Below are 15,854 nucleotides of genomic sequence, written 5' to 3' on the forward strand. Positions count from 1 at the left end.
CGCTCTCCTTTCAATGACACTGACGGCCAAAAACACACACAGTCATAATGCACACACACACACACACAGACACACACACACCGTCTGTCTGCCTCTCTCTCTCTCTCTCTCTCTCTCTCTCTCTCTCTCTCTCTCTCTCTCTCTCTCTCTCTCTCTCTCTCTCACCATCACTTTATGATCTCCATGTATTTTTGTTGACTGGTGATGATGAGGTATGTTCGGGAGTTGAGGAGAGAGAGAGATGAATCAGAGCGGTGACGTGTTGGTAGTCGCTAGCGAAAACACCGGGTGTAAGCGATGACTCGGCTGAGAGGTTTTCAAAAAATTGTTTGTTTTGCTTTTTTTTGTATTCATCCTCTGTTGTTTCTGTCAAGCTAAATACACTTAAATCGGCAAAGTGACAACTTTTCAAGTACAATGTTAAAGGTTTTTACAGTTTTACCACCGTCCCCTTTTTAAAGGGTGCCACAAATCCAACAGGGTCTGGATTTTCAGCCTTTTAAGACGCATGTAATCCCTCAAATTAAGTAAAAACAGTGTGAAATGTTTCAAGGCTTTGTCCCTTTTCCACCTGCTTGAATTTCCCTTCTTTACTTTGTGTTGTTTTCAAAAAAGTGCTTGAAGAACACAAGAGCTCACTCATCTTCTGTTACCTCATCTCTTTTTAGGGGCAGACGTGACCGAACCCAACAGCTCAGACAGCCGCGGCGAACGCCTCGACTTCTTCCTCAAACAGGAAGAGGCCCTCACCGCGGAGCCGGGCTTCATGGGCGCCAACGAATCGGAGGACGGCGGGGGAGGAGCCGGGGGCGGGAGCATCTCGTCCGTGGCCAATCTGAAGGCGGCACTGATGAGTAAGAACAGCCTGCTGTCGCTGCGGGCTGAGATGATGGGAGATGATAACCCCCTGCTCTATGAGTACCTGCCCAAAGGAGGACACTCCCTGTCATGTAAGTCACTATTTACCCACACTGATCGTTACACACACTTACACTCAACCAGCCACACATCATCATAACTCATGTACACAAAAATCTACCAGTGTGCGGTTGAGTGTCACCTGTGAGACGTTAAACATGTACAAGCTTGACACGAGTGTCTCCTGCTGCAGAGAATTTACCTTATCAGCCACTGTATTTTAATAACTATAAATGCATGTGTGTGTGTGTGTGTGTGTGTGTGTGTGTGTGTGGGTGAACGTGCGCGAGCGCGAGGTGCCACTTGAGTGTGTGGCAGTGCCAGTGATGAATAGTCAGTGGTGACTCAGTGAGAGAACATTTTGCTGGGATCGCTCTCGCTGTCGTGAGAAAAAATTTGTTTGGTTTTATGTGACAGTTTCTTTGTGCGTATAAGTGGGTCTACAGCTGCACTTCACAGCGGCAAAATAACACAACAGAACTGCAGCAACTGTTCAGACGTTCGACGTTCGCTGGAATCTCAGCACCGAACAGGAAGAATAGCTTCGGACAAACCCAGGCCTGTGTTTTGCTCCTGAAAACATCAGAAAAATAATTTCAACATTTCAATTTCTTGTGATTATGGATGACATTCGGTAATTTATATTTATTATAGTTTCATGTTTATATGTGTAAAGTCTTCTAAAACCTGTAGAATATCAGAAAAAACTGTTCAAATCAATGAACAGGCTGGTTCAATCTCTAATCATATCAATAATAGATCAATACAGACGCTTAATTGTGCCTAATTCCACAGAGGATGTCTTTCTTCTTCATTTTTTTTCCTTCAGTGATGGTGTTAAACTGCCAGGGTGTGTGCAGTAGATGTGTGTTTGTCTGTGTGTGTGTGTACTTGAGTGAGCGAATATTTGCTTGAGTCCATGTCCGCGTGGGCACACTTGTGTGTTTGTGCGTGTGTGACTCGTGTGTTTGTGTTTCTTTGCTTTTACTGGCTCGTAATTGGATCTTTTGTCCCGAATCCTGCCCGTCTTTGTGAGCGGAAGAAAAGCAGAGGAAGGGTACAACTCCAAGCCTCGTCATGCCTTTTGAGTTGAGCCCCACTCACCTATACAAAATAAAAGACAGGGCCAGGACTGAATAGACCAAAACACGCGCTCACAATCGCACGAGACGCGCACGTGCTCGTGCACGCACGTCACATCACATCACCCCTTTTGTGCGAGTGTTAAGTGTGTGGGATTGAGATGTTTCTCTTGGCTTAAAGAGGAGAATCAGATGCTGTCACAGCACAGATAGACAGACTCACAAGCTGCCGAAGAGAGAGGAGGCTTTTTGATACACTTTACAGATACACTCAGCCTTGACTATATGAATAGGAGATTTGGAGAATTCAGAGAATGTTAATCATTTGCTCCCCCGTTTGGAAAAAGGAAAACTTGTTGAATGAGTCTTATGGCTGTATTTCAGCTGTCACCAGAGGGACCTTGGGGGAGGTTTTTTGGTTAGCCGTACCCTATTTTGAATTCCCTGCACAATAGGGGTTGGGGAAATGGGTTTGTCGAGATGGCCAACAACCTCCCTCCCTCCCTCCCCGAGTCTGTCCCTGTGTCTAAATGAGGACAGAAAATAAACAAACAGTGTACCTCAGATTACTGGGCGGAGGCGAAGTCTGCCCGGTTTGACAGATCGCCGCTCCCTGCCTCCCTCCCTCCATGCAACCCCCCCCTCCTGTTCTCCTCCCCGCTTCTCCTTCACCCCTGCTCAACATCCTTCCTGCTCTCCCCCCCTTCCCCACCTTCCTCTCTTACTCCCCCTCATGCCATCCATCCCTCCCTCCATCCTTTTCTCCTTCACCCCTCCTTAACACTCATCCCTCACACTCTCCCTCGCTTCCCCCTCCCCTTCTGGCTGGCTCCTTCAATTGCTCCATACTTGTCTGACTCCACGTCTCCCCCCCCCCCCCCCCCCCCCCCCCCCCCCCCTCTTTAACTTACGCTGCGGAGCATCAAAGTGTGTTGGTCTAAAAAAAATCCTGGGAAAGTATTGATCCGGGAAGAGAAGGAGGTAGAACAAGGTCACCTGGCCCAAATCAAGAGAGACCACTGAATATCAACAAAAGGCCTTGACATAGAGTTTCTGTCTCCCCCTCCCTCCCTCTCTTCCTCCCCCCTTTTCTCTTGTTCTCTCTTTTCATGATAATAGACTGTTTAATAAAACATTTTTCTTCCCATGAGATTCATACATTCACAATCAGACCAAACGGTGAATCAATGTTTCGCAGTTTAGCCACTGAATACCTTTTTCTCTCTTTAGAAATTCAAACCGCTCTGACCCCGTGCCTTGTTGACAGGGCTTGCAATTCAAATGCGCCCGCTCCTCTCCTTGCCATCCTCCGCAACGGGCCACAGGCCACATCCTCTTAGCTCGTGGAATGCCAACAATACAGTGGAACCAGTCCGTGTGTCAATCAGCCCTCCTGAATCAAATTAAGATCATTTGGATTTGGCCCCCGCCACCCCTCCGTGCGTGCGTCACACGATCAATGCCAGACAGTGGATTTTGCCGGACAGTCCCCGCGCACCTGTCCACACGGCCACTTCGTTCCGGCTGTAGAAAGAACATCCAATTAACTGCAGGGATGATGCTGACATCATTGAACTATTCCCTCCACTACCCGCTCTCATCACTTCACGTTTACTGGACTCACCCTGGATACAGTAGCTCCCAGTTACTCCACAGCCACTCTAGAGATTTCTCCAGTTTTAGAAATTATTGTATCATAGATTTTGCCAAACTAAGCCAAGCACCAGATTTGAAATTTGGATTGTAAATAGCAACCCCTTACACTATAATTTGTTATATATGCTGAAATATTAAAAATAACGCTTTAGACGACAAAGAGACAACAACAAAATAATGTGCAGAACAAAAAAGGGGCATCTCCACAATAGTGTACCTTTAATTTTGTCAAATGCAAGTATAGAAAGAGCAGTAGGGGTCAATGTAAAACTAGATATTGATGCAGGAGATGGAGATAACTCCAATCTGATTGTGGGATTTTCTGTTAAAGGCAAATTAATCCACTCACCAGATTTTGGATTTGGAGGCACTTTTCCAAACATCTCAGGTGATACACACCAAATACAGGTGGGGTCCAATTCTATGTTATTTGTAAAGCACCACATCACAACACACATGATCTAAATACTCTTAAACCCAACAGTTCCCACAATGAGCAAGCACATGGCGACTGGGGGGAGAGAAAACTCCAGACTCTGTGTGGGCGGCCATCTGCCTCGACAGGTTGGGGTGAGAGGAGAAGAAAATGGGGGAGAGAGAGAGAGAGAACAGGGGGTAGTGCTAACAAGGTGTCATTAAGCCTCCTTTTTTTTTGCCATTAAGTCATGGCTAACCCCAATCCTATCTCGCTCTTTATTCCTTACAACAGACTTACCAGCTTTTAGGCGATTAGCGGTTGGCAACTGCTCAGTCACCTCAATGCAAAGGTCCCCCAACAGAACCGTGAGGTCATATGACCTTGTCCCGTGAGCAGGTGGAGGTGAAAGAGAGGACAGCAGCTTGTATTTGAGTTCCTCCTCCTTCATCAAGTGTTAAAAGTAAAAGAAGTTACACCACCTTACTGTACATTTTCTTCTTTCTGGTTCTTTTGCTCTTGTCGCTGTGCAGTGACTCAGCCTGCTGTTATTTGTATTCTCTACAGCTCGGCAGACACGACGGCAAGATTAAACTCAGCGAGACGGGATCGCTAGAAATTACAGACGCATGTTGAAAACTCTTCAAGCGACGTATTGAACCGAAACTGTTAAACCCGGGCGACGTAGATATTTGCCGCGATAGAGAGGTGTCGGCTGCTGGGACGCCATTTGTTAATGAGCTGCTGTCTCTCACCTGTAGCTCATCCCCCGACTATCCGTCTTCTTCTTCCCTGTTAATGTTGTTCCTCCCGTCACGGCCGGAGATGGGGAGGAGGAGATGGGGAGTTGAGCATTTGTTTGTGTGTGTGTGTGTGTGTGTGTGTGTGTGTGTGTGTGTGTGTGTGTGTGTGTGTGTGTGTGTGTGTGTGTGTGTGTGTGTGTGTGTGTGTGTGTGTGTGCGCGTGTGTGTGTGTGTGTGTGTGTGTGTACTCTCAGTCAGTGGGAGTGGGGAGTGTCGGGCGCGGTAGTTTAACATTCCAAGAATCCGTCCACGGTCGAGCCTCATGGTTGTGTGATTCTGTCCATTGTGCAGAGGAGGGCAATGAATGGCTAACCCACTGCATAACTCTGGAGACATTCCCCAAAACGCTGCCCACACTCACACATTGCCGTACACACACAAACACACACACGCATGCACAGACACACACAGAGACGCACTCAAGAGTCCGCAATAACCTGCAATGCATTTTACTTTGATTAATATGCACTACAGGAAAAGGAGAGGCACTCGTGCTGCCGGCTAATGGGGGTATTAATGTAGGCAGAAATAGCTTCAGTGTGAGAAGAGCTAAAGGTTCTGTAAGAAATTCGTAATTCTTCTTCCAGCGTGCCTTAACTTGTTGCTGGTAAACATCTTACATGGTCGATATAGTTGTCCTTTACCCTGCGTGTACAAAAAGTCCTCACTTGAGCTGCAAGATGGCTCCTGTCCAAACAATCTCCCTCCACGCTACAGAGGATCCTCAAGCCCTCTCCTTATATGCATTTTACTTGCTCACACAGCACATGCACAACGCTTCACAAAACACACACACGCTGCCACCCTCTGCGCACGCATGTGGGTGGAAGGAGAAGGAGAGCAGAGGAGCAAAAGAGAAAGAGAGAGAAAGAGAGAAGAGAAGCCCTAACCCTTTCCCCTTGGCTGGTGGAAAGTGAAACTTCAGAGTTTTTCTTCCTCCCCCTCTCCACTGTGTTTGATAGTGTAGCACTGGCAGCCTCTGTGCGCCCCCCTGCCCACTCTCTCCCGTTGTGTTGTGGTGGCCAGCTGCTAGCAGAGTTGCAGTTGTACGTGAGTGGGTGGGTGAGACTCGTTTCCTGTGCTCCTCAGGGCTCCGCTCCAACAACTACTGCAGCACGCTCCGGCCAGGGGCCACGGGGGCCACTATTCATAACAAACAGGGGGCTGGCTCCTCTCCTCCTCCTCCTCCTCCTCCTCTTCTTCTTCCTCTTCATCTTCCACCATCACCACTACCGCCATCATCGTCGTCATCAACATTGGCATACTGCCCACCCACTCCACCCACACCAATGCTCCCCTCTGAGCCTCGGCCCCTGGAGGCCCCCGGTTTGCGGGCCGGGGCATCCCCGCTGCGCGCAGAGGGGATGGACATGGACGTGGAAGATGCTCCCGAGGGCCCGGAGCCCTCCACCTTGCCTGAGGTAAGCACACAGCGCCTGGATGATCTCCAGGGCGGAGGCTGCTCTCTGGGTACTGCACCTCCAGTCGGATTAAAGTTTGAAGCGTGTGAAAAAACTGGAGACGAGGATCCAGGGGGCAGCTTCACCCTGCTCCTGCAAACACACAGAGAGGGGTTGAGAGGTGACGGTGGTACCGGCGATGTGAGGGGTGGGGGATGGGGGCTGGGTGTTAATGGGGTTATTTTTAATCAGCGCAAAGTCTTTTTTACACACAAGCACATCATCGCTCAACTCCTCTCTTGTTCCTCATTCTCTGTGTGGAATCTGGCACATTTCCTGCTACGCTGCACAAGAAACACTGTCTTTTGTTTGTCTTTCTTTTCTGCACGATTGTTTTCCTTCTCTTCCTTTCAGATTTCCGGCTCCTCGCTCTCGTCTCACTTTTCATATAATTTTCTTCTTTTCTTTTAATATAGCTAGACCAGAATTCACCTTCGAAGCCAGGAGTCTTTGCTCGGCATTAGCAGTAATGTGGTTTATAGTGGTTGGATTAGAGATGACACATCTTGTCACAATGGCAGTGTGTGCTTAGATATGGGGGATAACGAGAAAGGTAGTGAGATGAGACTGAGTAGAATCAATACAAGTAGACAATGAGAGGTTTGCTCTCACAGCCCAGGAAATTGTTTGCTCTGCTTAGTGTGTGTGCATGTGTGTGTGCGTGTGTGTGAACACGACAGTATGAGCGCGTTTTCTGCCTGTGTGAGCGGGTGAGCATTTAGGAGCAGCGTTTGATTTCAGCGGACCTGCCTCCCAACAAGCCTCCCCATCTCTACGGACAAGCCATCTGTTTGCCCAGTGCACAGTGTTCTGTTCTTGGAGAGGGGGAGGAGGAGGAGGAGGCCAAGGAAATGGGTGGGGGGGTGAAGGAATGACAGGAGCATGGTGTAGATGGAGGACGGATACAGTCGAGGTGGAATGTACGACGGGAGAAGAAAGTGGGGACGGGTGCATCCAAGTGGGGGTTGAGTATATGAGTAACAGAGGGATTATATTATTAATACTATAGATCAACGGAAGAGCTCGTTCTGTGGGACAGCTCCGGCATCCAGGAACTGTCAGTTATTTACCGTACGGGACTTTTACTGTTTTTGCTTCCTCGTCTCTTTAAATCATTCTGACCTGTCATTTCTCTTCTTTTCTTTTTTTTCTTTTTCTGTTTTCATGTGTGTGTGTTTCTGTGTCTCTCACGTCAAAAAAAAACAACAACCTTGTCTTCACAGCTTCTTTCACCTGCCTGCCTCCTGCATGCCCAGACAATATTCCATACAGCCTGTATGAATGTGTGTTTGTGGCATAATGAATTGTTTTGTGTTTACAGGAGGTCATAAAGGATGAAGAGGATATGAAAGAATACAGCGCAGGTACGTTTCAGGCTGTATCCAAATACGTCATATCTAAAGAGAGGTGTTTCTTTTCTTCCTGTGCCATACATGTCTATTTCTCTCTCTCACACTGCCTCTTGCTATCTCAGGCTTGGAAGGTGATCAGTCTCCTGTCGAGAGGGATCAGATGGGTGATGGGAGCTGTGCTGGTGGGTTGATGCCTGCGTCCGAGGCTGGCAGAGGGACCAGAGGGCTGATGGTGCTGGGCGAAGAGGCTGGATCAGGGGAAAGATTCCTGCCAGAGCCCGGCGCCTGGCCCTCACAGGGGTTCGCCTGCTCCCTGTGCAAACGGCTGTTCAGCAGCCTGGAGCATCTCAGGGAACACGAATACCGCCACACCCTGTCTCTGATGGCCTTGTCCATGGACTGGGACATGCAGGGTCTGACCCAGCCCCGTCACCAGTCGCAGTCCCAGCCTCTCCCGTACCACCAGTCCCTCTACCGCTCCGCTGTGGCCGAGTCTGTGCCGGCACGCTACCTCTGCTCCCAGTGCCCCGCCAGCTTCACGCTCAAGTCCAACGCAGACCGACACGAGAAGACCATCCACTTCAAGAAGAAGCTGATGCAGTGTGTATACTGTCTGAAGCACTTCAGAGACCGCACAGACCTGCACAGGCACCTGTCGTCCGTGCACTCTAAAGAGAGAGGCCACACCTGCCCCGCCTGCGCCAAGGCCTTTAGCACCCAAAAGAACCTGGCGACACACGTTAAAGTGTGCTGCCAGGTGGGCTCAGTGCCAGGGACGATACTGGGAGGCGGCGCTGGGATGGAAATGTCCAGGGGCGGGGTTATATATCCACTGTGGCGGCTTTCTCAGGAGATGAAAGTTGACAATCATAATCACGGTATCAATGTGGAAGACTGAGACTGGATGCACAGGCTGCAGGTTCATGTACACACATCCACACCCATCAATTAGCGTTGTATCCTCACTTGTGTTGTTTGTTCATGCCAAAAATGACTTGTAGTGTCACTGCACTGATCCAAAATGTCTGTTGACATGATTATTAATCCATAGTGTTATTTTTTTTTTTTTCTTTACATCTTGTCATATTTTTTATGATAGATGATATAACAACATGTCAGAGGTGCAGAATTTCTATGCAAAACGAATCTTTTAAACAAACTTTTGGCTGTACGCAGTGTTGTTAGGGTTTGTGAATAGCTTTGTAGATCTGGACGTATGAAGGTGAATGACTTTGTGCTGCGGGTGCAGAGAACAGGGGGTCGTGTCCCCCCCCCCCCACCCCCCCAGCTCTAAACCACTTGTCTGGCTCGCTGTCGCCAGTCCCCCGTCTGACTCAAGTCTTCTCTCCTTTTTAGGCAGAGAGATCTTTATCTTTGTGTCCACCCCTGCCTGCGTTATGGGCACTAAGACACTCAGACACAGACACAGTTCATATCTGCTCGGCTTTCCTGTGGCTCACGGCCCACACAACCACACCACCCGCAGGAACTCTGTAGTATTGCAGCGGTGAGAGCTGAATGAAGTCAAATCAGATAAATTTTCCTCGGCAGTGCAACTCAATAAATGTTTAAAATATTCATTATCGGCACAAACGATGTCCATTTAAAATAGCTGTGGTTACAGTAACTTGAAGAGAAAGGAAAGACAAAGTGATTGTGCCACGGATCCACCTCCACTGGACATGCAGGAGCTTGTCTCCAGTCGTCAGTCTGACACAATTGTCTTGGGTCAGTGCTGTGAGTTCAGTGCAGATGGAGGGGATGTGCCGATCGAGACAAAGCCGGCTAAAACAATAGAGCTGTAGCTGCTCAGATGGGGGTTGGGGTGGTGTCATTTTCTTTCTTTCTCTCTGCCCATCTTGCTCTGTCGCAGATCTGTGCATCTTCTAGTGGCTGAGTGTGGCTGGAGCTGGACAGTAATTGGCCCTTCATGGCTCCGACCCTTCTTAACCCCTGACCCCTCATCTGAAGAGGAAGTGGGGACCGAGGGGCAGATTCCCTTTAAACCAGACGAGCTTAGTGATGTCACTGCTGCAGGCAGATAATGGTGTGGTTGTGAGTGCGAGGGAGAAAAATGGGGGGGGATCAAGGGTGACAAGTGGGAAAATGCTGGAGAGGAGAGTTAGGGAGGTGGTGAAGACAGAAGGCTGCAGGATCGTGGACTCAGTATTTAAAAATCCAGACACATTTCTGCCAAATGTTCCTCCTTTGAGTTTACAGCAGGCCTTTACCCTGCAACAAGATGTTGTCCTGATACAACCCAGCTCTCAAGGTTTTATTGTGTGCGCACTCACACTGTGAATACTGCACCCGAAGGGGAGACATCCACCTGTGCTTCGCTCTAATAATCCACTCGCTCCGGCACATACGTAGAGCTGTGATTTCTGCATGCGTGCAGCGAAAAAAACACCATCTATTAGTGCATGTTGGGAATCTACCCCCCTTGCTGTTGTATGTATGTGAGTATGTGTGTGTGTATGTATATACAGTATATACACAATGAATTCCAAAATGCCAAATCCTTTCTAATACAAAATCCCATTTCTCAGGTAGCACACACTGTCCTAGCCAGCAGCAGAAACGGACTGGTAGGCTTAGAGAAGTCAGGAACTAATCAGGATCTCTGCAGTATCAGCCGCCGAGAAGAAATGGCAAATAGTGTGTGGATGTTGTGTAGTTTTTCTTTTTTTTTTTTTTGCATTGGAAAATGTGTTGTTTGTTAAGACTGAAAGATCATTTTAGGTTGTAAAAAAAACCCATGTATTGTATACAAATATGTACTTTTCTAAACGGAATGAGATTCTGCTTGTAGTTTTTAATGCTGTAATTAAACTATTATGGAAATTGTGAAAACTTTATTTCCCTCTTTTCTGCAGCTGTCTGTGTCCTGCACATCTTCACATAATCACAACAATATGTCTGTCTCATGTGTTTGCGTTAATTTGATGTCTGCTCTCATCTGTTGTGCAGTTTGTGTACATGCATGTTTGTTTTTTTTGTTGCTGTCACATGTTTTAATCAGAACAGAAGTCGATTTGCCCGACGGAGGTAATTATATCATATTATTTCACTCATAGCGCAACTCGACCCTTAACTGTGTGTGAGACTCCATCCTTTATGTACAGTGAATGTGCACCGTGTGTGTTGTGCTGTGCGCATAAATTCAGCCCTGATCTTTCATGGTTATATACTGTATGCTTTGACTGCAAAATTTCTCATTGGCTAGACACACACATACACCCCCCCCCCACACACACACACACACACAATCTGCTTACTTGGATGCCCTTCACCTAGCTTAACTACCATTTAAGTCTAGACCTTGAGATAATTGGCTTAACAGACCTCTACACAAGAATCGGACATGGTATTAACATTATTTCAATTATTTTTTGTAAGGTGAATTATCCCTTTGTGTGTGTGTGTGTGTGTGTGTGTGTGTGTGCGCGTGTGAGCGCTTTTATTTCCCAACCTTCAAACTTCATGTCATCGTCTGTGTTTGTCTTTCTGTCTGTGTTTTCGCTGTCCATAGCCGAGACCTTCGAGAGCAGTGGAGGCAGACCGACTGTTGTGTTGTGTGTTTATAGTATCTCTTTGCCTTTATTGCTTTAGTATGGAGGAAGAGCTGTTGCCAGGGCAACTGTAGCTTTGACTGGGATTGGGGTGGCCATGGGAATTGATGGTACATTTCTAGACCATGCTGCTAATTAAATGTAATAACTGAGAAGTGACGTCTCGGTTTATTCAAACGAGCTTCACTCAACAATAATATTTTCTCTCTCTCTCTCTCTCTCTCTCTCTCTCTCTCTTTTATCTCCTCCTTCCTTCCCTCTCTCTCTGTCCCTACAGTGAATGACTTCACGGTGATCCGTAAAAAGTTCAAGTGCCCCTACTGCAGCTTCTCTGCTATGCACCAGTGCATCCTAAAGAGGCACATGCGCTCACACACTGGTGAGAGGCCCTACCCCTGTGAAATCTGTGGCAAGAAGTTCACCAGGAGGGAGCACATGAAGAGGCACACACTGGTGAGGGGCCGCATACCGTCACCGGGAGGGGGCACTAAATTACACCTTATCCAAAGTGTAAATGAGTAATTGTTTGGAATGTTGTGTTTCTGTCCAACAGGTCCACAGCAAAGACAAGAAGTATGTATGTAAAGTGTGCAGCCGGGTCTTCATGTCGGCAGCCAGCGTCGGAATCAAACACGGCTCCCGGCGTCACGGCGTCTGCGCCGACTGCTCTGGCCGGGGCATGGCCGCACTGCTGGACCACAACGGGGAGGTGGGTGGAGACATTTCCCCTGAGGAGGAGCTGTATCCCGGCGATCGCTTCCACGACGACCAGGCGGAGTGCGACGGCGACGGGGAGGGGGAGGAGGAGATGCTGGTGGAAGGGGACGGCGAGATGATGGGAGAAGGGGAGGAGGAGGCGGTGAAGTGGAAGGACTCAGGGATGAGCGCCGAGGCACACGGAGCACTGGACAATGAGAAGGAGGAGAGCGACTCCTCGGCACAGGAGGGCGAGCAGCAGAACGGGACTGATCGGGAATTCACCTGGATCTCCTAGAACCCGTCCGGCTCCTGCTCGTGGCCTCGTCACACCAACCTCCTGAAGATCTCCTGCGATCTGCTGGGCAGAAATCACTGCTCTCTTTACCCATTCGTCCCCACGTGGGCGGGCCTTCCTCTGAACGGAAATGCTGTAGGGTGATGCGCGACAATGATCTAAAACCGTTATGAGTGACACGCTCAAATGCACACACACACACACACACACGCAAACACACACACACACACACACACACACACACACACACAGACGCACACACACTTAAGGCTATTCTCAACCTTGGCTGCCATAGTAGAGGGAGAGTGGTGAAGAGTTGGCTCAAGGCTTTTTCTGCTTACCTCCTTTACTTCTGATGCAGTGTTTTGGTTTTTTTTGTGTGTGTGTGTTCCTTTCTTTCTTGAGGGTTCAGGCCAGAGTCCAGTAAGTTTTCTACTCCGTCACAGCAGGAATCAATGAGGACGCTGCCAAGGACATGGCCGAGGTTGGACTGTAACTTTGTATGTTTGCCATCACAATCACCATGGAAACCAAGAATCACTGACAGTGTAGGGAAACAGCCAGGATGAGGAGGAAGAGGAGGATGAGGATGAAGAGGGGGGAGGGGGGTCCCCACCTTGGCTGTAATGTTTCTAGGGGAAAGTGTCTCTCTCTCTCTCTCTCTCTCTCTACGACTGAAGGGAGAGTTTGAATCTATTGCAAAGCTCCGTGTGTCAGAGGACGGGGCGGCCCGCTGGCACAGTGATGCAGAGTCCTACTGCCACAGACTTGCACTTTAACGACAACTGACTCCTATCAAAGCCCTGAACCCGTGGTTTACATTTTTTGATCTGATCTTTACTTACCTAAACAACTCGGTGACCGCACCTACCTTTAAGGATGTACTTCATGTCCTCTTGACTGTTATCACGAAATCGAGATCACTGAATCTTTGTGCAGATTGCTGTTTATATATAGCCTATGCCTTTCGGTGGGGTCCTTAATCTTTTCTTCACTTGAGTTTACCACCGTGGTTTCTATCGATTCATTCCAACAACAACTTTGACAAAATGTACATACAGATTTGTTTTTTTTGGTGGGGGGGGGGGGGGGGGGGGGGGGGGGGGGTTTAAAACAAGGGAGTGAAGTGTGTGTGTGAGACAGAGAGAGAGAGAGAGAGTGAAAAAGAGTTCTACAGCGTCAAGAGTTTTAAACATGGTGCACATCAGCTTCTGCTTCCCTGTTTGGAAAGAAATTCAACACAAGCACACAGTGGATCCACGCCACCGACACCACGAGCTCTTTCTGTCTCTCTCGCCGTCTCCGGCTCAAGTTTCTCTCACGCTGACGATCGGACCTGAGAGCCTCGTCTCTCACCTGAAGAGGAGCTGCCTTTCTTTCTCTGTTTTTGTTACCTTTTCCCTTGCTCATGTAATTCCAGTTTCTGAACACACAGATTATGCAGACTCTTTATCTTTCTTTTGGTGATATATATATATATATATATTTCCCTCCAGCTTTGTAAGGTTTAAAAGAAGATGATCAAAACTTGTGCTTGAAAATTCAGAGTTTGATATTTGTAGAGAGTGTAATATTAATTTGCTTTGTTTTAACGGCTATTTATTGAAAAACCCTGTTTGTGGATTCCTGATTCTTTTGAGAATTCCCTCCTCTCTCTGTGTGTGTGTGTGTGTGTGTGTGTGTGTGTGTGTGCGTGCGTGTGACTGCCTGAGTTTCCAAAAAAGTCTATATTGATTTTCTTAAAATTCTTTCTATGTTTTTTGGCAAAGTTAATGACAATTCAAGTGAGGCAGATGACGTGTCTTATTATGATTATCAGAACTATGATTACTGTTGTTGATGTTACTATAATTAATTATTATTATTAAGTGCTGGATGCTAAGCTTTATTGTGTGTTCTTTTTTTTTGGGGATATTTTATATCTTGTATAAGGAAAAAAAAGCTTTTATACTTTGCCTTGTTGTGGACAGCAAGCCATGGGGCTTTTATCAACCTTTTATTGTGCCAGTTTACTCTTTTCCTGTCGTATTTGCGTTTTCTTTATTTTCAACCAAGGGGGGGAAACAACGTCACCGTCAGACTTCTCTGTTAGATATTGATTGAAACATATATTCCGCACACGCTTTTTTTTGCATCACTAATGTAAACTAATTGATTAATATCGAACCAAAACCGATCTAGTACCTTGTATACATGAAGTGCTTTTGTTTCACAGTCTCTGTGTGTGCAGGTGCTTTTTGATTTATTGTTGTGGTTAACAGTTTTGTTGTTGGGTTGTTGTTTTTTTACTATTATTATTATTATTATTATTTTTGAACCTGTCACTATTTGTCACAGTTTGAAAATGTGCACATGTTATGGTATTATCGTGAATATGAAGGGCTGCGTGAAAGGACCGGCTAGCTTTTGAAGACTGCATCTTAGAACCAAGCAGATTTTTTTTGTTTATTTCCTTTGTTCTACTGTCTCACGCCTTCACAGGGACACAATCAAGTAGAAATGCAGCATGCCGACGATCGGGTTGAGTCTATGTGCTGTGTTTCTGTCCGCTGGCGTTTTACTGACTCCACTCTTGTTCATTCACATAAAGGGAAAGTAACTCTGGGAAACATGTTGTTGCCAGTGCTGACCGCACGCACACACACACACACACACACACACACATACAGACACACACACATCAGGCCTCCCTGCTACAGGTGCCATGGACTGCACTTCCCATCAACCCCCACTGAGAAAATCAGTTCAATCCGATTTGTGATGCTTTCTTCATGTCCGGCGATGTCTTTTGATTTGATTGGTGTTATTTATTGGATTTTTTTGTTTGTTTTTGTGTTGGACCCATTTTACGTAGTACTTTTCCGAGGTGACAATGGAAGAAAGACAATGGGGTAGGATTTCTATGAATGTTAATGTTGGGTGTGGAAGGAGCCCATGATCAGCGACCAATCTCTGTCCTGTGGTTCCATTGTGGCCACTGGGAGACGTCTGGATGTATGTGTGACCCCCCCCCCCCCCCTGTTCCTGCGCTCTTCTCACAACCTGTACCGTATGTCTTCTTCCTCATACCGGGTTGTACTTCAGGAAAACGTCTGCCATCAACCCCTCAATATGTGCCTCAATGACATTCCACCCGTGTGTGCTTGTTGTGAGAGTGCTTGCTCCTTGACTATCTGTGTCGACGGAAAGAGATTACCGAGATGTGACTGATCATATTAGAGGCGCGGCAAACCGTTTTTCTTTTTGTTGAGGATGATACTTCGACGAGACAAATCATGATGGGCGACTGCGATTCTCCTTCCCACCGCGTGTTGATGACCTTCTGTGCCCTGATTCTGTGGTCTTAACTGCATGCCTGTGTTCATTTTTGTCATACCAAAGCGACGTCTTCGGCATCTGCACACAACTGTCTCATTCCACACGATGCAAAACTGGAACTGTTTGCTCTGCTGCAGATGAATATGGGTATTCTTAGACGTGTACAAATTGCAATCCTCATTTAGCCTGTATAGCTTGATTCACATGTGCAAATCATGAAGCCATAGATATGGGTATATCTATATTATACTATATTTCAAAATTTGGCGCTTTTTACTTTAGAT

At 47.2% G+C, this 15,854-nt stretch overlaps 1 protein-coding gene across 7 annotated transcripts in view; it reads left to right on the plus strand.

Annotated features, from left to right (window-relative positions):
• Nucleotides 1–15,126, plus strand: part of zbtb46 (zinc finger and BTB domain containing 46) — a 61,106-nt gene extending 45,980 nt beyond the window's left edge. For 5 of the 7 annotated variants that reach the window (XM_034590933.1, XM_034590932.1, XM_034590935.1 and 2 more), the window contains exons 4-7: nt 669–950; nt 5,964–6,295; nt 7,656–7,698; nt 7,809–10,539. In XM_034590933.1, the coding sequence (XP_034446824.1) occupies nt 669–950; nt 5,964–6,295; nt 7,656–7,698; nt 7,809–8,584 (1,433 nt within the window). In that variant the 3' untranslated portion in view covers nt 8,585–10,539. Of the gene's footprint in view, nt 1–668; nt 951–5,963; nt 6,296–7,655; nt 7,699–7,808; nt 10,540–11,535; nt 11,712–11,811 lie in introns of those variants that run through there. The other 2 variants (XM_034590938.1, XM_034590937.1) reach the window with 2 other exon arrangements.
• The last annotated feature ends 728 nt before the right edge of the window (nt 15,127–15,854 follow it).

The sequence above is a fragment of the Hippoglossus hippoglossus genome, chromosome 7, assembly GCF_009819705.1.
Source record: "Hippoglossus hippoglossus isolate fHipHip1 chromosome 7, fHipHip1.pri, whole genome shotgun sequence".
In the NCBI taxonomy this organism is placed as follows: Eukaryota; Metazoa; Chordata; class Actinopteri; order Pleuronectiformes; family Pleuronectidae; genus Hippoglossus; species Hippoglossus hippoglossus.